Below are 23,891 nucleotides of genomic sequence, written 5' to 3'. Positions count from 1 at the left end.
TTCATATTTCTATCAGCCAAATGAAGTACTGATTAAATAAATACTACATTTTGAATCATGGTTTCAATTATCAGAGTAGTCATCTCTCCTTGATTTTCTGGAACATTCTAGATTTGAAAATTTATCTCAGTAGTAGGCTGTCCTTCCATGTTTTGTTGCTAGCCATGATACCATAGGAAGCTCTTCTTAGAGCTGAGGGCAAGGAGCTGAAGGCTGAGCTGTGCTTGGTGCTGGTGTGGGTCTGCACTTATTGTGATGATTAAGTCTTTTGTTTTGTGTAATTCTACAAACACTTTACTAGGTGTTCTCTAAAGGAACTCATAAACTTTATGATTGAATTGGAAGAAAATAATGCCTTTGGTTTATGTATTTTGACATTGAGTAGAAGCAGATCTCTCTTTTTCACTGAACAATTTAATTTTGGCATTACTAATTCCATTTATTTTATATAATTAGATAACTTATACCTTTATCTATTGCCTAGGATCCTGCCCATCATTTCCTCTGTTCTTCTATTTGGGGAAGTTTTAGAGTCTAGAAATACTGTAAAGAGCATTTATGTTGACACAATGGAATCTGTCCACCCCCTGCCCATCTGTAGCCCAAATAGCATAAACCAAAATTAAATATGTGAGAATTCTTGGAAGAAAGCATCCAATAACAAAATACTATGAGCAAAAACTTAATTTATTATATATATTCTCTAATAATTCGTAATAGCTTCTTGAATTTTAAATATCCCTTTGCTAGTTCCAATGCTTAAAAATCAATCATAATTTTAAAGCATAAGAACTGTTTTATATACATTTTGGTTTCTTTTCTATTTTTTTCTTTTGACTTTTACTTCTAAATATGAATGATAGGGTCTCTAAGTATCCACTTGGAAGGAGAGGGGATAGGATTCATTGTTTTCCTCTAACATGGTAGAATTTAAAATCTCACATCATATGCCTGGAGTTTTGACTATATGAAAAATAGCCAAATGCCATCATTTTCTCATATATTCCTTTTACATGTAATATATGTATAATATAAACAGAATACATCTGATTAGGACATTTCAAACATTTCATCAATGTAACTTCTATCTCCTATTTTATATAAAAGAACAAAATATACAGAGAGAAGAAAGGAGACATCTGTTCATTGTACACAGAAAGTAAAGAAAAGTTCATGTATGGCTTTGCAAAGGTAGATTATGATGTGACTTTCATATTTATTTATTTAAAAGCATCTTGAGAGAACGTGTTAGTGTGCTTACAAGAGCGGCCATGGTGGTTGAATGTCGCATTGATAGTCCAATACTAGGATCCCCAGTGGTCTTGCCAGTGGCTGCCTCAGCAGCTTTCAGGAGACAAATATAGTTTATGACCACTTCATCAATCTTCGCTACAATTTCCTGCCGCTGTGTTTCAGAGTTCACGACTTTCACTAACCGCATGCAAGCTTCTGTTAGGCAACAGAGCACTTGAAAACTGGAACTCATGGCTAGGAGCATCTCTTCTGGGCTTTTCTCAGCCATTGCCATTTTCCTGCAGGCACTTCCCAACTGTCTGGACTCAATGGATAACAGTTGCTTGTACTGAGAAAGTGTAAGGTCATATGCTTCAGGGCATGACTCCTCCCTCTTTGCCTTGGTTGCCCTGACAAGGCAAAGCAGCTCATTGGCATCATTCTGGGCTTCGAGGAACCCATCGGGCATTCCATATGTGCTCGCCTTTAGGGCATTTATTCTTGCAATCCGGGCATCAAAAGCCAGACTGCTGAAATCCCAGTCATCTGGGCCACTGGGGTCTTCTGTCCAGACCTTCAACACTGGCTCTCTGCACAGTTCTCCTTGTTTCTGCAGTCCAACAACCAGGGATGACTTGCTTGGTTCCTGCATGGCTTGAGTTATCTGTGGTCGATAGAGGCAAGAGACCTGAAGGGTGGCCTCCCCCTCCTCTTCATCCTCATCCCCATCTTCATCCTGCCCTTGATTCAGAAAACAGTAGCTGAAGGGTCCTCGGCATCTCCAGTTACTGCCCTCCAGCTTCCGCAAGGGTAGGGTCCTATACAGCTTTGAGTCTTTATGAGACACTGGGGACCTTTTGTGAAACTTTCCCTCAGAGATAAAGTGCATCGAGCTTTGGGAAAAACTTTTGGTGAGCTTCTTCCCCAGTGGGAGTTCTGTTCGTCTTTCCGAACTGGCTTCCTGTGCTTCTGTGATACCTGGATACTTCAAGCTGACTGCACCCTTGGTTCTCTCTTGGAAGGTCTCCAAACCTACGGGTCCTGAGAGGACACTGCTGCTTTGTCTGAGAGCCCTCTGGCTGGGGGGTGTCCTGAGGCTCCCCCCTCTCAGATCCGCTGGCCACCAGCTCACAGCCTCTCCGAATGCCTGGTTTGCTTGGGAGAAATCATTAGGGTCTTGATTTGGGCTTGGCACCTTTGATTCCAAGTGAATATTTGATGGTAGCAGGATGGGATCAGCTTCAGGATGTTGAGACCAAGCTGAAGGCATGCCTCCTTGTCTCTCCTTCCCAGGCTCTGTCAAAGCTACACTAGGGGTAGTAGAAAAACAGAGAGATTCATTAAGCATCTCCTGGGTGAACATTTTCCCTACTGCTCTATGTTTTACCTGCCATTTCCCAAGGGTCTATTTTAAAAGAGCTGCCATTTGTCAGGGCTACCCTGCTTCCTAAAGATTTCTCCCTGATAACTCATAACAGTTTCCAATGTCAATGGATGGCAAGAATTCCTGGAGTTTATTACTTCTGGAATTACTGACCTAGTTAAATTTGTCTAGAAATGTGAAACATTTGTATGGAGACAATCACATTTCATGAATTTCCTTGTTCCTGATATTTACCTATGAAAGGTTAGACATATAGTTAGTAAATAAGCATTCCACTGCATATATTATTCTAACAGGATTGAGATATTTAAGTTACCATTTTAAGTGTCTCAATTGAATTCTTGCTAATTAATTCAGCTACTTGTTTTAAAAGGACAACATGAGTTCTGAAGTTTGTTTGGTATAGGGCTTGAGGTCAAGACACTAGACAAGTTGCTCAACTTTTATAGAAAAAAAACTGTCATGTGAAGAAGAGCAAGAGGTAACAAAGGCAAAAGCTCTTTGTGATCCATGGAGGATTAAATGGTATTGTTTGTAATTTCTTTACGGGTGAACATGCAGTCAGACAAGGAGTTGGGTAACGTTCACAGATGATAACTTTCCCAAGGCAGGCAAAGTTAATGGTGAGTTTGGGGGACAACTAGAAAATCTTTTGAAGACTCTTAAAGATATTTTTAAAAGGTAAGACTAGAAATTAACCTGTATTAGATCTCAGTAACCTTTATTGGCCACTATGGAAAAAATACTACTGTCATAACACGAAACATTGAGAGCATCTACTTGGGTCTCCTGATAACCAGCCAAGTAGGTCAGGAAGAGGGTGAGCCTACTGGTTTTGGGTTAGGATGGGCAGAGAAGGTGGCTATGTTATTATTTCTACTTGATAGAAATTTGATTTGAGGGGCTCATCATAACTCTTTGCACTCTTCCCAATACTGATGTCCATAGGCGACATGAGACTTTAGGAATGGTGTCCCCTTAAGGTGAGGGAAGAATCTGTGACTCCACTGAGAAACATAGAATCTTAACAAACCTCCAGTCTCCCTCACTGTCTGCTCTATATCCTTCCCTAAACAACACACAGCAAAACTAGAAAGGGGTGATCTCAGCAAGAAGGAAATAAAAGTCCCATGTGACCTTAAACAATACTATCTTATAGCTCGGAGTCATATGGAGAACTCTGTACTCAGAATTTAGAACAAAATTTATGACTCCATCAAATCCTAAAGTAAGAGCAAAGCAAGATTATAATGAGAAAACCCTATTTCCCACGTTGTTCCAGACCCAGGAAACACTATTTATTGCCAATGGGTCAATGATTGCTTCTTAACAGCTCTGTGGCCTTTTATCTACCTTTTGCTCTATATTTTTAGGTTTGCTGTAAATAAGGCCCCCATGATCCCGGCACATAAAATAAAACTAAATCCATCATTGCTGTACCTGTGGTTTCCTTAATCTTGGGCAGTCGATGGCATCCATCTCTCAACGTGCCAAACAGGGGGTCAGCATTAATGGCTGTGTGCAGAGCAGGTACTGTCATGCGCGGACACATCCCTTCCGTCTGTGGGTGCAATTCCTTGAAGGTGGCTCCATGGTTGGGATGGCCAGTGACTCTCTCCTCTGGTGAAATGTAACTCCCACCTTTCCCAGAAGCATCGGGAATCAGGTGCTTCCCCAGGGAGGGGCAGAGGGGCGAATCCACAGGAGTGGCACAGGTACTGCTACCACTGCCTGGACCACAGCCTGTGTCCACTGAAGAGCCTTGAGAGCTCTGGAGAGAAAAATGGCCCTCGCTCTGCAGGGATGACATCCGCTTGGCCAAATGGTAGTCACAAAGGCGGGCCACACTGTCTTCAGTCTCAGGAAGCTTAGTGGCATGGTCACAAGTGGGCGAGTCAGCATCTTCAGGGTTTTCTAAGTCTTTGGCTGAGGCCACACAGGCCATGTCTGTTAGGAAGCGGTCCCCTTGGTTAAGACCTTCATCAGCGTCTCCTTCCACGGTGCCATCCTCCTTCCCTTCCGCCTCCCTGTTCCCCAGACCTGGACCTCTGGGAAAGGTTTTCATGGCTGGTGCTTCCACACCACTTTTCTCTACCACCCCACCGTCAGAGGCCACATACCATCTTTGGCTGTCCTTGCGAAAGGCAGTTCTCTCCAGGTTAAAAGTGCTGAGGTGTGGACTGTCTCTTGAAGACACAGTGCCAACTTTGCCTTTGGTGTCCTCCTCCATCTCTGCCATTTTGGTTCCTTGCTGTTTTTTTCCTGGTGCATTCCCACTCAGGGGGACTTTCCCCTCTCCCTCAGCAAGTTTGCTTTTCCTTTTGCTGGTACAGGAATATGCCACTGACCCCATATGCAGTTTGCTAAAATAATCAGTGACCGACTTGGTCTCCATGGTTTCTGGCTCCATTTCCATGTGGTCTGAGTGAAGGATCTGCTTGGAAGGCACAACTTTGGGTGGGAGGTCAGTCGCTGGGCGAGCAGACAGGCCATGGGAGGACTTTGGAGGCAAGCCCCCTGAGGGGGCTTTGGAGGTGGGGAACTCTGTCTGCTCTTCTGCAAGAGGGTGATAGCCTTCGTGAGTGGCCAAGAACATGCGCGAGAGGCTTTCCGACTGCTTCTGTGCTGCGGCTAGCTCAGACCCCTCTGTCATTTCAGAAGAGTTAGTCTCATTGCCCGAGTCTGATGAAGACTCAGGACTATAAGCCCGCAAGATGGCTACACCTGTATACCATAAAAAACAAGAAGCAGTTAATGGCTGGAGCAGAGGCACTTAGAGACATGCAAGAAAATGTGACTCATTATTATTACAAAAATGAAAACAAACAACAACAATGACAAAAATAACAAAATTTAAAAAAAACAAGATTTTTCCCTTTTTAATAAGGACTCTGATTTTATTGCACAGTTGTTCCAGAAAGGGGGGGGTGCCATAATTTATTTTTAAACTAGCAACAAAGGAAATCACCTAACGCAAAACCCCCATGATGGTAGATCAGCATATTTATGAAATGGGACACGTATGAAATGGAGAACATCGCATAACAGGGACTCCAGGGACAAATGGCTCAAAAGGATGAGATGACAATAGTTATCAGTGAATAAATGTAACAATGGTGAAAGAACCTGAATTGTCACTCTTCTGTTGTTCTTCTGAAAGAGCTTCTAGGGCTTCCAGTGTGGAAACGACAGCAGGGTCCAGTCCCTTCTCACACTTGCCCTCTGCGCTGGTGGGCACAGCATCAATGAGGGACACAGGGATCTCCTCATTCTGTAGGCTGCTGCCTTGTTCCTTGTCCTCTTGGAAGGATGTTGCCTGGCTCTGAGTGTCCTCCTCATCAGAACTGTCTCTAAAGCCAGGTGGGGGAGCAGCGATGGCCATGTTCAGAGAACGCAAGAGGAAGTCATCCTCATTGTCATCGCCTTCTGGAGGAGGCAGGCTCGTGAGGTCAATGATGTCATCGCTTGACCCTGACAGGTCAAGGATGGCTGGTTGATTCATCTCTCCCACCACAAGGTCCTCCTCGCAGCTCACCTCATCTTCATCTTCTGCATCGTCAGTGTTTTCTGCATAACAGATGTCATGTAAGAGGGGCTCCTCTATCCCCGCAGGGGCCTCAAAGTTCTTCACATCACCTATGTTTGCGTATACAGAATTTGCCACAAACTGGATGCTGTCTGTGTCTGGAGTGAGGTCCAGGTTTTTCATGTCATTGGCACTGCTGATGTAGAGATTCCTCTGCTTCTCCAGCATTTCTGGATTCTCATCTAACAGTCTTTCATAGCCTAGAGTTGGGGGATTCATGCCATCATCCAAGGCAAGATCTCCAAAAATAAAGGACACTTTAGCTCCTCTTGGGGATTCCTGTGCTTTCTTCAGAGTGTCTGGTCCTGAGAGGGTCAACAGGGACCGCTGAGCTAGGCTTCTGTAGTCGGCCTCACAGGGGGTATCACCTGGCTGAGTCAGTGGTTGGCTAAGTTCATCTGAACTGTATGTGTTGTCGATATATAAATGCCGGTGCTCTTTGGGACATAAGGTGCTGTCTGTCATCTCAACTGTCTTCTGCTTAGAATCTATATATGTGATTTGGGCTTCTTGTTCCCCTTCGCCAATGAAGGTGGTCATCTGAGGCATACAGTTCCAATCAGGGCCAAGGATATTATGCTTGCTTTTATTTTCTGTTCCTAAAGAGAAAAAATCAGGTAGATAGGTTACTAAGCTGTCTGGTTTCAGGGATGGTAGAGGTTCTTTTTCTTTCTCTCTTTTCCTTTTCTTTCTTTTCTTTTCTTTTCTTTCTTTCTTTCTTTCTTTCTTTCTTTCTTTCTTTCTTTCTTTCTTTCTTTCTCTCTCTATTGCACACAATGTATACATATGCGTGTATGTGGGTATGCTCAACCATGAGCATGCAAATGAAAGCCAAATGAATGCCTGATATCTATCTCTATCATCTTTCATCTTATGTTTTCCAGTCAGGGTCTCTCACTGAACCCAGAGCTTGCTGATTCAGTTAGACTGGTTCACTAGTGAGCCCCTGGGATCCACTTGTCTCTGCCTTCCCATTGTTGGGTTATAGTTGCACATCACCAAGACATGGATTTTCATGTGGTTACTAAGGATCCAAACCCAGGCTTTCATGTTTTCACAACAAGCATCTCATCCACTCAGTCGTCATCTCAGTCCTGTCTGTGTTTCTTAATTTAATGGATTGTACTATCACTCTTTGAACACAGTCACCCAACATTCCAAATAGGGCACTAGTTGAGGTAGGCTCCAGGTGTTAGATTCCTTGGTTAGGTGACTTGTCCTTAACCAAATTAATACTGCATAAAATAGAGATGCTGTTTGATAACATGTTATAAAATCTTGGAGGAGAGGATTATATTTTAATTGTCTCTGACCCTTGTTTCTATTATTAGGCCTCAATGATATCCATGAACAGAAATATGTAAAATGACTTTTACAATCTTTAAAGGTGATGTTCTAATGGACAGTTTTCCCAGAAAATATGCCATTTATTTTGTGAAGTGAGATCTAACATTATCTACTTGGTGGAAGAGGATAATGGATTTCCTCTTCCTTGAGTTATGAGAAAAATCAAGGATCTTCATACATCTCTCACATTTATTAGGAAACTAAATGTAGTACCTCTATTTTCAGCCTACTTGTACCTTAGTGGGCATAATATATTCATGTATAAATGTCAGTATTCATATCTATATGTATGTATATATGTGTATATAATGTACAAGGTAGATCACTCACAGGACCTCTTTTCAGCTATTTCTGGGCATAGTTAATATTTGGGCTCATTTCAACACTTGTTTGCATTATGAGAGCTTGTGAAGATTTGTTTGATGTTTCTCACCAATTAAAATTGCAAAACACGAATTTAAATATTATTGTTTCATTTGCTCTTCAAGGGTGTTTTAATGTGGAATTTACATGTGGAGATTTACTCTGATATTTAACAAGAGCGAGAAATAGGTCATTCTGTGGCTATTGCTTTGTCAATTCCAAAAGCAACATTCTGAGGAAAATTCAGGGCACTACTAGTTTTTCATCTGCTTTTTCAGACTGTTCCTTGTCCCATATTTGGGGCATACTGATATCAGGTATATGTGACATTTGGAAAAGAAAGTCAGTTTTACTAGAGTAGCTTTTGTTCTTCCAAAATTATATAATGCTGAGCAATATTTAGTGTAATTTTGCTAAATATTTATATTTTATAAGCTACAAGTGAAAGATATACTTTTTAGGACATTGAGTTATGTACACTGGCTGCATTTGCATCTTACTTTGCAGTCAGTATACCTTGTGTGACTTCGACACTGTTTCATCAACAATCAAAATTTGATTATGATCCTGTCACTCAGTGTGTTTGTATGTGTGCATGTGTGCGTGTGTGTATGTGTGTGTGTGTGTGAGGGAGGGAGGGAGGGAGGGAGGGAGGGAGAGGGAGAGGGAGAGAGAGAGAGAGAGAGAGAGAGAGAGAGAGAGAGAGAGAGAGAGAGAGAGAGAATGAATACGTGCAGGATGGATTGCTGCTCAGAGACAGAGTAATGAACAGAGCTTCTTAATTGTAACATGGCCCTAGATTTAGACTAGAATTTGGCAAAGACTTTCTAGAAAGAGTGTCAAATAAGAAATATTTGATGACTCTTAAACCAAGTTTAACACAAATGCAGCCAGAGATTATAGCTACATAAACACATGGGATTATGGGTTGAATGGCAGTCTCTGAAAGACATGTCCACTTTAAGAATGTTTCTTTTTTGAATGTGTGGCCATATTTGGGAAAATTGTTTTGTATATTTAATTAAGAATCTTGATAAGAGACTATCCTGAAAAATCTGTGCAGTTCCTTAATCCAGTGGCAAGTGGCTTTAGGGCAGAAGAGAAAGAAAAGAATCTGAGCCACATAGGGAAGAACTGAAGGCCATGTGAAGACACAGGCAAAGGCAAGAATGGTATGACCACAAGGAATACTGGCAGCCATCAGTGACAGCAAGATATACAATGCATCTTCCTTTAGATTTGTTGGAGGAAGCCAAGATATGTCTATACCTTGACTTTAGACTACAGCTTGATTTTAGACTTCTGGCCTTCAAATAATGAGAGAGTCGATTTCTGTTTCTTTCTCCAAGCCACTATATTTACAATTATTTGTTGTCAGAACCTCAGAAAAGTAATATAATGCTGTGGGATGTTCTGTATGGCAAATGTGTTGCTCTGATTGGTTAGTAAATAAAACACTGATTGGCCAGTAGTCAGGCAGGAGGAAGTATAGGCGGGACAAGGAGGAGAAGAATTCTGGGAAGTGGAAGGCTGAGTCAGAGACATTGTCAGCCGCCATGATGACAAACAGCATGTGAAGATGCTGGTAAGCCACGAGCCATGTGGCAAGGTATAGATTTATAGAAATGGATTAATTTAAGCTGTAAGAACAGTTAGCAAGAAGCCTGCCACGGCCATACAGTTTGTAACCAATATAAGTCTCTGTGTTTACTTGGTTGGGTCTGAGCAGCTGTGGGACTGGCAGGTGAGAGAGATTTGTCCTGACTATAGGCCAGGCAGGAAAACTCTAGCTACAATATAATGTGTATGGTTTAATTCAATAAAACTTTATTCACAAGAACAGGCATCAGCCCATTGGTCATGGTTTTCTAACTCTTGAGTATGGACAACAAGAAAACTAAATAGGGTGGAAAGCTAAGTGCAAATTATACTTATTTAGAGTCTCCTAAAGCTAATAAATGCACACACACACACACACACACACACACACACACACACACACACACATATATATATGTGGGGTCGGGAATTTTGAAAATGTTTAAAGGCAAAATTCCAAGATAGAATAAAAAATGTTAGCTTATAGGTTCTTATTAGAAGGTATTGACTAAAGTCTACCTCAATTTGAGATAAGAAAAAAAAGTATGTGCTCAATTTCAGCTTTCTTCCTACAATGAATACTGTTCCCTTCCTGGAATGATTCAGGAGACATAGAAGACTCTAGGGTGGGAGTTGTGGCTTAGTTTTCACTGGACTAAGCATGAAGTGTAACGATTACTTTTCATTGTCAACTTTATTGGTTTTTGAGCCATCAGGAGACACACCTACTGAAGTTGTTTCCAGAAAGGTGTTAACAGAGCAGGAAAGACACAACCTGAACGTGGATGACACTGTCCCATGGGCTTGAGTATCAAGCTGAATAATAGTGAGAAGGTGCTGAATACTAGCGCAGCATTCATTACTCTCTGCCTCCTGATAGCAGATGCCATATTCTCAGCTTCCTCAGGATCCTGACACCATGCCATTTCTGCCATGTTGGACAGTATCCCCATACTGCTAGCCAAAGTAAGCTTTTCCTTAAGTTGCTTTTGTCAGGTATTTGCTCACAGCAATGAGCATAGTAACTGATATCAGAACTTTACTTTTCTTATGTCTCAGGAGACCTTCTAGGAGTTTCCAAAGGGGGAAAGGTGGTACTAGCCATTACAGGATGCTGACAAGAAGTAACTTAGGGGAGCAAAGGTTTATTTTAGGTCACAGTTCTAGGTTACAGTCCATCACAGACAGGAGGAAACTAAGGTGACAGAAATTTAAAACACCTGGTAACATCATATTCACAGTCAAGAGCAGAGAACAATGAATGCATTGCTAGTTCTCAGCATATTTCTTCCACTCTTATACAGTATAGTGCATAAATCCTGGGAATGGTGCCACCCATAGTGGACTAGGTCTTCCCATGTCAATTAACAAAATCAAGAAAATCCTTCCCAGATATTCCCAGAGGCCAGCTTGATCTAGACAGTTCCTCATAATATCTCCTTGGGTGGTTTGAATAGCAATGGCCCCTATAGGCTCATATATTTGAATGCCTGGTCATTGGGGAGTTTCACTACTTGACAGCCATTAGTAGAAGTGACCATGGAGTAGGTATGGCTTATTGGAGGAAGTGTGTCACTGGGGTGGGCTTTGAGGTTTCAAATGCTCAAACTAGGCCTAGTGGCACTCTCTTCCTGCTGCCTATGGATCCAGATGTAGAACACTCAAGGTATTTCTCTAGCACTATGTCTGCCTGCATGCCACCATGCTTCCTACCATGATGACAATGGACTAAACCTCTGACCTATAAGCCAGCCACAATTAAATGCTTTCCTTTATGAGAGTTACTGAGGACCCAAAGATGGATGCATGGATCACCCTGGGAAGGGGAAATAGATGAGATCTCCATGAGTAAACTGGGGGTGAGGGGGGCAATGGATGGTAGGGGATGGAGAATGAGAACATAATGGAGTGGTATGGTTGAGCAGGGACAGGGATGGAGTGGGAGAGCAATGAAAGAGATACCATGATAGAAGGAGACATCATGTGGTTAGAGAGAAACCTGATGCTAGGGAAGTTCCCAGGAATCCACAAGGATGTTCCCAGATTAGACTACTAGCAATAGTGGAGAGGGTGCCTGAACTGGCCTACCCTGGTAATCAGATTGGTGAATACCCTAAGTGTCATTATGGAGCCTTTATCCAATAACTGACCAAAGCAGATGCAGAGATCCACAGCCAAGCACCAGGTTGAGCTCCAGGAGTCCAGTCGAAGAGAGGGAAGAGTGATTACATGAGCAAGGGTGATCAAGATTATGATGGGGAAATCTACAGAGACAACTGAACCAAGCTTGTGGGAAATCACGAACTTTAGACTGACAGCTGTGGAGCCTACATGGTCCTGTACTAGGCCCTCTGCATATGGGAGACAGTTGTGTAGCTTGGTCTGTTTGAGGGGCCCTTGGCAGTGGGATCAGGATCTATCCCTGGTGCATGAGCTGGCTTTCTGGAGCCCATTACCTATGGTGGGATGTCTTGCTCAGTCTTGATGCAGTGGGGAGGGGCTTGGTCCTTCCTCATCTGAATATACCAGGCTTTGTTGACTCCACATGGGAGCCTTTACCCTTTTGGAGAAGGGTGTGGGGGGGTGAGTAGGGGGCAGAAGCTGGGGGAGGAGCGCAAGGAGGGATGAGAGGAAGATCTGTAGTTGGTATGTGAATTAATAATTGAATGAATAAGAAAAAAATTTAAATTAAAAGAAAGATTTTCCGTGATTATGGTATCTTTTCACAGCAGTAGAACATTGACTAAGACACTCTTCTAACAGGCTATTCTAGATTATGTCAAGTTGACAACTTATTTTATGTTCAAGGCCTTAACCACTAGGCAATCTTGATGCTGGCACAAATTGACAGCGAAAATTGACTATCACACTAAATCCCAGACTATCTACTGTTCCACCATTTTGTTCTTTTGGTGGCTTGTCATGCCACTATCTGTGAGAGTGAGGAATGCGTATAGAGGATGTATTTGTACCTTCACTCTTGTTGTAAAGTTGAGAAACACCACAGAGAGGCTAAAGTTCTATTCTTTCTCCCAGTAATAATGCCTACAATAACTAAGCCATTTTGCTTCCCACTTTTAAATGAACATCAAATCATGTGTCACTAGAAATTGGATGGCACTAAGACTACTGTAACAATTTTTGGAGTGCTTGGTTTCCTTTTGTCCCTGCACCTGTACAATTTCAATAGCTCATGGGAAAAAGAGGATTTATTTTCTGGGTAAACTTTATGATTTGAAAATAAAAGCCCAGACACTACTTTTCCAATGTGAAAGGATTGCATTAAATTGCCCAACTGTTCTTTGGAATCTCAAAGGTCATTGTTGAATGGCTGTAAATCTCCCTCAATGAAAAACATGGTTGTAAAAATGTTCACCACAAGATTCTGTGTATGCACTTACCACTTCCTTTTCATTCTGTCCTTTTTTAAATAAGTTTTTTTTTTGTTATGTGGCCCTGGGGATGGAACCCAGAGCCTTGTGCATGCTAGGTAATTGCTTTACCACTAAGCTACACCCTTGGGCCTTTCTCATCATTTTTAGTCATTTACATCTCTCAGGGCCTCTCGCTGCCTCTTTGTATATTCCTCTCCCGTCTGTATTTCTTTGACTTTCATTATTATTTTTGCATCATTTTTCCCCACCACCAACTATTATTGAAATCACAGAACATCATTTTAAGCATTATACACATATTTTTTTTCTAATTCTTACTTCCTAAGCTAAATTTTTAGTAGAATTATATGAATGAGGAAACTCAAACTTAGAGAAATTTGAAAATCCATTAACACTTAAAGTGGCCTGGAAAGTGAAAGCTGCCTTCTCAGCATCTTTTTTCCTTCTTTTTCTTTCTTTTTGTATGAGTACCCCTTATCCATGGCTAAAACTCCTGTGTTTCCCAAATATCATAATAAAAATTACATGAGTCTATATGTACAGATATGTATCTATATACTACAATGAAGATTTATGTTTTGGGCTCAGTTTGAAAATGAAAGGATGTTTCCTTTTTTCCTTTAGAAATAGTGACAATGAATTTGTTCTCAATAATTCTTAATACATACATACATACATACATACATATGTGTGTGTGTGTGCACGTGCGCCATTGCAAGCATGTAGAGGTCTGAGGACAATTTGCAAAATCAGTTCTTTTCCTCCACCATGTGGGTCCTGGAGCTCAAACGCAGAATTTTAGGTTTGGCAACAATTGCCTTTACCCACTGAGCTCTCTCACCAGCCCCAGTATTCTTTCTATCATTACTACTACTACTACTACTATTATTATTATTATTATTATTATTGCTATTATTATTGCTATTGTTATTCTGAGACAGAGTCTTGTTATGTAACTCTAGCTGGCCTGGAGTTTTCTATGTAGCTCAGGCTGGCCTCAGACTCATGGTGCTCCTTAGTGATTTATCACTAAGTAAATCCTGGGTACTTGGGTTACAGGTGTGCTACTATGTGTAGCTGGCAGTTCTCATTTTTCTAAAAACAGAAGTCCTATTTTGGACCCTCGATTCTAATTTTGTCATTGTTCAGTAGTTCTGATTTGTATGGTAGCATCTATTAGCCATATTTATTGGGTATCCACTGCAGAGAGAAGAAAATAATTATAATTACATACACTCACTGGAATAGTCAATTTAAGACCTATGGCCCTCCTTGCCTTCTGGGAGAATTTTGTCCTATCAAGTAGCTGGAATGAACTCTGTGATACTTTTGCCTTATCAATGTCCATATTATGGCTCCCAGATGGTAACAGGGTAGAAGAAATTCCTCCTAGAACTTCCAAGTCCAAACCACGTTTGGTGGCTCACACTGAGAATCCCAGCACTCTGGAGGCAGAGCCAGGAATGCCGTGACTTCAGATTAGCCTGGGACATAGTGAGTTCCAGCCTAGCTTGGGCTATACACTTTGTCACTAAATAAATGCATACATACATAAGTAAATTAGTGAATTCATAAGATGTCAAAGCTCTAGTCTAGGAGTTTAAAGAAAAGAGAAACTCTACAGCAGGGGATTAGTTCTCAGGGTCCTGGACAATTAACAGTGAGGCAGGAAAGATTTAGTCACAGGACCATGACAGTAGCTTAGTGTCAGAGTGTCTGTCTAGTATGTAGGACTAGGTGAGGACCTGGGTTCCATCTCATAAGCACCAAGAAAAATAAAGAAAAAAAGAACAGGAAAAGGACTATCAAGAGTTCACAGCAATAAAACCACTGCCTTTGAAGTGAGTACCTGTCATTTCCAAGTTACATTCTAGGTGCAGTGGGTAAATCGGCATGTTTATTTTTAATAGTTAATCAATGCCATCAGTACTTAATGGCTTTGTTTTATATTTGGATATTATATTTTTTTATAGGTACAGCTCTAGCTTTTCTCTTTTCTTCATAGTAATGGGGATTGAAACAAGTGTCTCATATGTGCTAGGTAAGCACTCTACACAATTTCCGTGTGTGTGTGTGCGTGTGTGTGATGTATGTGTATGTTCACATACATGTCTGTATATGGAGGCACGCATATACCGTGGTATGCATGTGGAGGTCAGAGAACAACTGTAGGTGTTGTTCCTATCTTCTACTGTGTTTACGGCATGTTCTCTTTCTTGTTTGCTGCTAAGCTGTATACTCCAGGCTGGCTGGTCCTCAAGCTCTCCTGGATTGTTTTGTTGCTGCCTCTTATTTTGTTGTAGGAGCACTGGGAATACAGATACATATCATGTGTCTAGCTTTATGTGAGCTCTGAGCATTGGAACTCAGGTCCTCATGCTTGTGTGGAATGCATTTCTCATCTCCCCAGCCCTTGGAATCAGCATTCTTAAGTATAAGACTTATTATTAAGACTATTGAATTCTGTTACTGATTACTATTGTTGGGTGAGTTCTCAAAAGGTGGGTACAAGGGTCAGTCAGCACTTCATGAATTCAGAAAGAAAATACCTGTGTCCTGTGTGCCTGCATTTTTCTTGTTGGCCATGTTAAATATCGACCTTCTGGAGTCCACAAGCAGCCGGTAGTATCCAGCTGTCAGACAGGCCAGGTTCATGGCGTCTGATGACTCCATAAGGAGTGTGATGGGCTGAATAACAAAGAAACACACAAGGAAGAATTTTTAATTAGTCTTCTTGCCTAAAGTATTTATAAATGCTTATGAACTGTAAGCAAAGGAAGTTACTAAGCAAACATTCCGTTGGAGCATTGTAATGAGGGAGAAACTCAAAGGCAATACAAGGTGCCTTACTGAGAAAACATTCAGGAGACACAATTGTCAACGCCTGCTGCCTTCACAGAAGAGTTGGCATAACTGGCAGAAGAGCTCCGAGAGAAGCAGAGGACCTAGCTTGAGCCACACTGCCACGTAGGGAGGAGTGAATTAAGGGTGTTAGAAACATTGGGAAAGGATTTCTCCAGAGCAAATGAGAATGCACCCGTTCTCTGCAGCAGGAAAGGTGACTATAACAGAAACAACATTGAGTTCACATGTGCTCGTTGTGCTTATGGGAATTCATGGACTGAATTTAAAACTCTCTTCCAACTCATTCTGGAAAGAAATGAGTACAAAGCCTCATGAAACATAGATTTTCTTTTACAATAGCTAAATGTCTAAAGAGTAATAGTTAAGGATAAGTTATCTCAGTTACCAAGAATCAAACCCATTACCTGAAATCCTCAGAAATATTAAATTTGAGATTCATGAGATTGGCGAGATGGCTCTGCTTGACAGCTTGTACCGCTTTTCCGGGGGCATCTGAGTTTGGTTTCCTACACTTCCACCTGCTGGCTCACAACTGCCTGTTACTCTAGATCCAGGAGAGCCAATACCTTCTTCTGGCCTATAAAAGCGCACGCACGCACGTATATGTGTGTGTGCATGGGTGCACACACACACTTTAAAAAATCTTATTTAAAATGTGGGATTAGTGATGAAAAAGAGTGTTCAAGAGAAATAAAATGCAAGTCACAATTTTCACTATAACTGTATAGAAAGTGTCAAAGAGAGCTAAGAAAAGGATGTTTCTAAAAGAAGTTGTAAATTTACACAAACATAAACTAGAGCTGAGAGCTGGGAAAAGCATGCTAAAACTGGAAACAATGAGCTCATATGAGGCCACATATCCTAGGTATGGAAGGAAATGCTCATAGGACAACCTTTCTCATTGACTTGCAAGGATGTGTTCTTGTTGGAAGAAAGAGCAAAGGAGGCAGAAATATGGGAATAGAAAAAAGCAGGCAACAAAAAAGCCAAGACAGCAAAGTGACAAGTCTCTACTTCTCACTCTTAGGAGTAGGACAGTGGCCAGGTTCCATGCAATTGGTTATTGGAACAACACTTCCCATCCAAAATCCATGAACTGTCCTTTCCACATAACTGAAGTCTCTGCTTAGTCTCTAAGCTACCCATTATCTGTCAGTCCAGAGAGGAGACCATTAGCAGGGTCTCCTCAGTCATTTCTGATTGGGACATACTATTCCTATTACTAGTGACAATATCTAGTTCTCATCCATTATGTCTTTTCCTTACAATGTGACTATTTCTCTCAGCATCTTGGGCCATGAACTAGGATAGGCACTCCAAGAATCTTGCCATACTTGTGTTTGGCTAGGAAGTCAATTGGAGCCATCTAGAATTAAGGACATGGCATCCCATGTGCATAGGTGACATGTGAGCCTCCATTCTCTCTGTCATGGTAATCTCTTCCTGCAGTAGAGCATGCTAGTACATTCTGATTTGCTCTGCAGAAACTCATTACAATCACCCCAATGTCCCTTGATCCATTTCTCCAACTCTGCCATAGTGGGAGTGACTTTAGGGTTGGGTATCCCAACTTAACCAAAGAGAATGAGAATTCTAATGAAGCTAGGGGAACTCTCACTGACTCCTTATGTGAGTCTGAGAAGAAGGGTCTGAGAGATGATGACTTGCTTTTTTTTTTTTTTTGCATAGATGGAGAAACTGTGCCCTAAGAAATATAACAACCTATCCCCAAATCACACAGCAACTTAATGAGTACTAGAGTCCCTGGAATGGAATTGTATGGATTCATTTTTTATTTTTTCACAATATATTATCTTTGAGGTCCTGCATATATCAATTCTTTCCTGTATGGTGACTGCCATCAATGTTATCAGAAATGAGGTGTTCAAGCCAGGACTATGGGTCAACATTTGAAAGGCTCACCTTCACATCTAGCACGTGCAACTCCACCCTCACCAAATTCTCCTCTTCAGTAAACATTTCAATCCTGTTGACATGGCTGAAGTCAGCTAAAAGAGCCACCAGATTGGTTTTGGTGTTTATGACATGGCTTATGCCATACCGGGGACCAACCAGAAGAGTCACTTCTGAGCGCTTTTCTGCCTGCTGAGGAAAAGAGAATGACAGAATATTTCAAAGCCTGGACTTCTGAAGCACTATGTAAATCTCAGTCTGAAAGTCTGTTTTCATAAGATCACATTGTTTTCTTTAGAAAGTTTTTCTGGGTCACACTGTACTAAATCATCCAATTAGAAGGACTCATATATGAGTGTATGGAGATGCTGATAAATTATGAATAACATAGAAAGTAAATGTTATCATGATACAATATATTTATAAACATCAGAAGCATTTAGAAGTGAAACTTGAAAATTTTTTCCCCTTCTGGCTCAGTGATGAAAAGTCATCATTGTTAAGAGTCCTTTTGATTTCCTTGTTTCTTTGCATTTCTTTTTACAGGGACTGCTACAGCACCACTATCTGGTTTGAACGTTTCTCAAGCTGTCTTCAGACTATCTTCAGACTTCAATCCTAACCAGGAAAGATTGCCAGACTCTTTGTTTTTGTCACCAGGGACAACTCCTTGAAGACAGCCCATGCCGTGATATTTGCAGGCCTCTGCGGCTCCAGAAAGAAAGAAAGGAAATGCAATTACCACTAACGTTGCCTTGAACACACGGCCTCCATATAGTCGCAGGTCACTGAGGAACTTGAGATAGTGGACCTTGGCTTGCAATGCAGACAGCTAAGGAGAGAAAAGAGAAATCAAATGTGGACTCTAGTGGGTGGGGCCCTTTCTGCTGTGGAAATAAAGGCACAAGAGAAGCATGCTTTTTTTTTGAGACATGGTTTCATGTATCCTAGGCTACTCTCAAGCTTACTATTTAGCCAAAGATAACCTTGAACTTCTGATCCTCTTGCCTTCAACTCTAGAGTGTTGGAATTACTGGTGTGTGCCACCATGCTCACTTTATGCGGTGCTGGGGCAGAGTCCAGGGCTCTGGATTGTCTATGAACTGAGTTTCACCTCCAATCCCAAAGGATGCTTTTATTGGGGAGATGGGATGTGAGAAAGACTCTTCAGTATGAAGGGTAGCAAATTGCTATATCCTGCATTTTCTGGTGTCAAACTGCAATTTGACCGCTTCTGGAGAAGTGTGTGTGTGTGTGTGTGTGTGTGTGTGTGTGTGTGTGTGTGTGTGTGTGTTGGGGTAGGTGCATGGTTAGGCCATTTAACAAGTGAGAACAAAGTAAGACATGACTACCCACTGGGAGGTTACAATAGGCAAGGGACTTTCCAACAGTGATTAGGGGCAAAGGAATGTGACATGTGGCCTATAAATTCTCCAATAACACAGAGACTCACCTGCACATAAAATTTGTGGGGGTTTCTGAAATCTATGCAAAGTCTTTAACAGGCTTGCTCAACCTCCCCTCTCAAGTTTCTTCCACTCTTTTCAAGTTTCCAGGGAGAATGAACTTTCTGAACTCCAACTACTGGAAAACTGTCTGAGGCTGCTATGTAAATCCTTGTTTTGTTAATTCAACTCTGAAAATCTGTTGAGAATTCTCTGAGTTGAATTACAAATATCCAGGTAGAACCAATTTTTATAGAGACTTCAAAATTGTAGGCTTTTACATCATTTTAAAAAAGAGGAATTTGACTAGAAATGTGTCCTTGTTTCATATTGAATGCAAAAGGAATGTTTGTCAGGGTGAAATTTTCAACAAGGTATAGATGATCACTGTTAAGTAGCAAAGATTGTAAAATTCTGTTTCAGCCATGCATGACTTTCCAACTCTTGATAACTATAATGACAGGTATTGCCCTTTGTGTAGCTGGGATTTTGTACTGTTCACTCACTCTAAATCTCACCAAAAACCTGAAACAATTTCTGCAAACCACTCACTCATGGCTAGAAATGCTACTTTTCATAGGAAACACACACACACACACACACACACACACACACACACACACACACACACACACACAATTGGTACACGATAAGTGATAGAATAAACTAAAATTGGTGGTTGCCAAATTATTACAAGACCAGTAGACCAGGCTTGGAAAATAAACCAAATCAAATTAGTTAACAGAAATCAATTTTGGGTAAATAAGAACAAAAACTGTAAAACTGAAGTGTGTGTGTGTGTGTGTGTGTGGGTGTGGGTGTGTGGGTGTGCATATATGAGTGTATGTGTGAATGGAAGACAGAGGACAACCTCAGGTGTGATTTCTCAGAAGCCAGTTACCTTGTTTTGTTGGAGATGGTTTCTCATAGGCCTGAAGTTCACTAAGTAGGCTAGGCTGCCTGGCCAGTGAGTTCCAGTGAGCCCCAGTGAGCCTCTGTCTATCTTCCCAGCACTGGGATTATAAATGTTAGTCACCACATGGGTTCTGGGATTGAATTCCGGTCTTCCTGCTTGTGTAGCAAAGCTTTAACAATTGAGCAATCTTCCAGCCCTGGGAATCATAAAACTCTTGACCCGTGGTATCTTGCTATTTTTCTGAAGCTAAGTACTCACAGTGAGGTGATAGGAGACATTTTCCTTCCATTTGAAAGAGAATGTGGCTGAGAGTGTACTGAACTTGATTATATGTTTAAAAAAAGTTTATGGGGTGAAGCTTTATAAAAATGACAGAAAATAAGATACTAGGACCAAAGAACTACCCACATGGATGGTAAGTTGTACTGGGGTCAGGCAAGTTTGAATAGCCCATATCAGCTGCAATACGTACGCAGGCTGTTGCTATTTTATAGGCTCAGAGATTTAAGGCTCCTTGTCCTTCTACTTACTGGAATCTTTGCTCTCTCATTACTTCTATATCATACCTTTCTTTTTCTGACCAACAGTATACTTTTAAATGGTCTTTGTGTGTCTCCTACTTAATGAAAACAGAAATGAATACAAGGATTTTAACACCAATAATGAGTAACAGAAATAACTTTGCTTTGTCTTTCCATTGTAGAATTTAATCCAATGGTTGTCACTGGGAATGTTGGTGGTAGTGATTTTGGGCGTTAAGGCATATTTGGTAATATCTGGACACATTTTGTTTGTAATAATTAAGGGAGGGGTGACACTGGCCAGAGTAGATCAAAGATGCCGCTTCATATTTCACAATGCCAAGCATAGCACCCTTATATCTTGGCAAGGAACAACCTCTTACCAAATGTCCACAGCTCCGTAGAGAGAATCCCTACTGTAATACATACAGTAACTGGCCTGCAGGACCCCTTACCGGCTGCTGTGCATTAAAGTTAGTCTGAACAGTAACCAATCACAGGATAAAAATGTACAATTATCTTGTGATTTGATCCCCTGACTGTAAATCTCATGTGAACACCCTATACCTCCTGCCCCACACAATAAGTAGTTTCCAATTTGTGAGAAAGAAATAGATTTCTGGAAGGATCGGTAGTTTTTGTTCCTTTTAGACATATCTGAATAGTGTATGAAGTTCTTCTTGAAATATGGTGTGCCAAATGTGTTCTTCACAGGCTAATTTTAAATGATTTCTTGAATGCATGCAAGCCTCTCTGCTTAAAATCTAGATTCTATTAGGATGTAACTGGGATACCTTTTTACCCGGTGGTACCAAGTTTTGATTTGCTTTGACAAGGTGGGAAAGTGCTTTCTTGATGTTCTTCTCTTTCATGCTCTGCAGCACAGCAGATGGAAGAAATGTCTCCAGTCCCCATTCTTTCCTGCAACAGAAAGTGCATCATTCATTCCTCGCTCTTGTGATGATGACTTATATAAGACCAAATGACACTCTGCTGTTTGTTAGAACAAATGGACTCTTGGTAAGACAGGGAGGCAACTTTTAGTTTACATGTAAAAAACACATTATTGGATCATTGATACACATGTTCACATTTAAAAAGAAATGTACATATTCCTCACTCTGTAGAAAGACCACTAACAGTCAGGCAGTGGTGGCACACACCTTTAATCCCAGCACTAGGAAGGCAGAGCCAGGCTGATCTCTGTGAGTTCGAGGCCAGCCTGGTCTACAGAGTGAGATGCAGGACAGGCACCAAAACTACACAGAGAAACCCTGTTCAAAAAAAAAAAAGAATCATTTTGTTCAACCAATTTCTGAGTCTGTTAAATACATCCCATATTCAGGTATTTCCAATATGCTTTCTTTGCCGCCCTCAACTTGACCTTACTGTCTTCATTGATTGTGCTTGCCTTAGGGATATTTGTGTCTTTATTTTAAAACACACACACACACACACACACACACACACACACACACACTTATATACATATAACACATACACATATGGGGGACAGTGCTAGGGCTCAGAGACCTAGGGTAGAATAAAACATGGCTGACCAAAAAAAAAAAAATTAAAAAACAACAACAACAAAACAAAAATCTAAAAGTCAATGAAATGATTCCTAACAATATTCTGCTATACTCATAGACTGGTGCCTAGTCCAATCATCATCAGAGAAAGTTTCTCCCGAAGCTGATGGGAGTAGATGAGGAGACCCACGTTCAAACATTGGTCAGAGCTTGGGGAACCCCATGGAAGAGGTCAAGGAAGGATTGTAGGAGCCAGAGGGGATGGAGGACACCAGGAGAATACCATCCACAGAATGTACTATGCAGGGCTCATAGGAGCTCACAGAGACTGAAGAGACAATCACAGAGCCTGCATGAATCTGACCTAGGTCTGCTGCATATATGTTATGGCTGAATAGCTTGGTGTTCTTATGGAATTCGTAACAGTGGGAGTGGAGGCTGTCTCCAACCCTTTTGCCTGCTTTTGGGCCCCTCTTCCTCCTACTGGGTTGCTTTGTCCAGCCTTGACATGAGGGTTTGTGCCTAGTCTTACTGCACCCTCTTATGCCATGTTCAGTTGGTATCTCTGGGAGGGCTGCTCATTTTTGAAGGGCAACAGAGAAGCAGTGGATCTGGAGGAGAAGGGAGGTGGGGAGGTACTTGGAGGACTGGAGGAAGGGGAGGCTGTGGTTAGGATATATTGTATGAGATAAGAATAAAGAGAAAATTGAAAATAAAAAGATAAAATACACACACATATAAAACATATATATATATATAATATATATAATATATATATACACACACATATGCATGGGGGGATGTGCAGCACTAAGGCAGGAACCGAAGGCTTTATTCATGCCAGGAAAGTGCCCCTGCTCTATATTATTATCTTACATGAACGTTTTTCATATCATTGTGTCTTTTAAAATACTTTCTTAGAGAGTTTTCTACAACATGTTTTGATCACAGTGATCCCCACTCTCCCATCTTTCCAGGTTTACCCCCTTCTCTGCCCACCTAACCTCCACTTAACCCATGAAGACTGATTTGCACTGTCCAGACTTTCTTGGACGTGTGTTTTTCCACTACCATATCCTTATGTCTCATCTTTACACTCAGATCACAAGTTCCTTGATGGTTGGGATTATGTTTAACACAAATTAGTGCTTTCTACTATCTGATGCAAATACTATATACAATGCTCAATCAGTATTTGATAGAAGATCTGATGGCTATCCACACTGTTTCCAGTGAAGCTAGTTATCTTTGTGAGGTTCTGGTCTACATAATGTTCTACTTGGGAAGAAGTGGCTAGACAGTAGGAGCAGAAAGATGTGCTAGTTTTTCTGAAGGTAGGGTCTCTCACTGGCTTAAGAATCACTGATTAAGCTAGGCTTGCCGGTCAGCGAGTCCCAGGAATCCACCTGTCTCTGCCTCACCAGTGCTAGGATTCCATGCCCATGCTACATGGATCACCAGCTTTTTAAGCATGAGTTCTAGGGGTCAAATTCTGGTCCTTATGCTTACACAGCAAGCACTTTAGTGACTGAGCTGTGTCCCCAGTCCCCCAAATGCATTTTAGTTGTCTGAATATGTTCTTCAGTTGTGTAGGCACCTTTTCAATTGGCAGCCAGTTTTATCTGTACCCAGATAGTACTTTAGATAGTAGAAGGAATATGTGAATGTGTCCAACTGATATTGAGACCTGTTTTTGAACAGACAGTTTCTCAGACTACAGTCATTATGTGTATGCCATGGGGGAAAAGGGATGGACAACTCGGGAGAGTGAACCATATGTTTAGGTGGCAA

General features: G+C 41.3%; 1 protein-coding gene across 1 annotated transcript in view; it reads right to left on the bottom strand.

The window, feature by feature from the left end:
* Nucleotides 1-1,194: 1,194 nt before the first annotated feature.
* Frmpd4 (FERM and PDZ domain containing 4) overlaps nt 1,195-23,891 on the bottom strand; it is a 213,938-nt gene continuing 191,241 nt past the window's right edge. The window contains exons 10-16 of the mRNA XM_059250688.1: nt 21,363-21,489; nt 18,429-18,518; nt 17,696-17,878; nt 15,457-15,595; nt 5,744-6,802; nt 4,058-5,341; nt 1,195-2,538 (exon numbers count right to left, since the gene is read on the bottom strand). Coding sequence (XP_059106671.1) covers nt 1,217-2,538; nt 4,058-5,341; nt 5,744-6,802; nt 15,457-15,595; nt 17,696-17,878; nt 18,429-18,518; nt 21,363-21,489 — 4,204 coding nt within the window. The 3' untranslated portion in view covers nt 1,195-1,216. The remainder of the gene's footprint in view (nt 2,539-4,057; nt 5,342-5,743; nt 6,803-15,456; nt 15,596-17,695; nt 17,879-18,428; nt 18,519-21,362; nt 21,490-23,891) is intronic.

Source organism: Peromyscus eremicus, chromosome X, assembly GCF_949786415.1.
Source record: "Peromyscus eremicus chromosome X, PerEre_H2_v1, whole genome shotgun sequence".
Classification (NCBI taxonomy): Eukaryota; Metazoa; Chordata; class Mammalia; order Rodentia; family Cricetidae; genus Peromyscus; species Peromyscus eremicus.
This window is presented reverse-complemented; position numbering and strand designations above follow the sequence as displayed.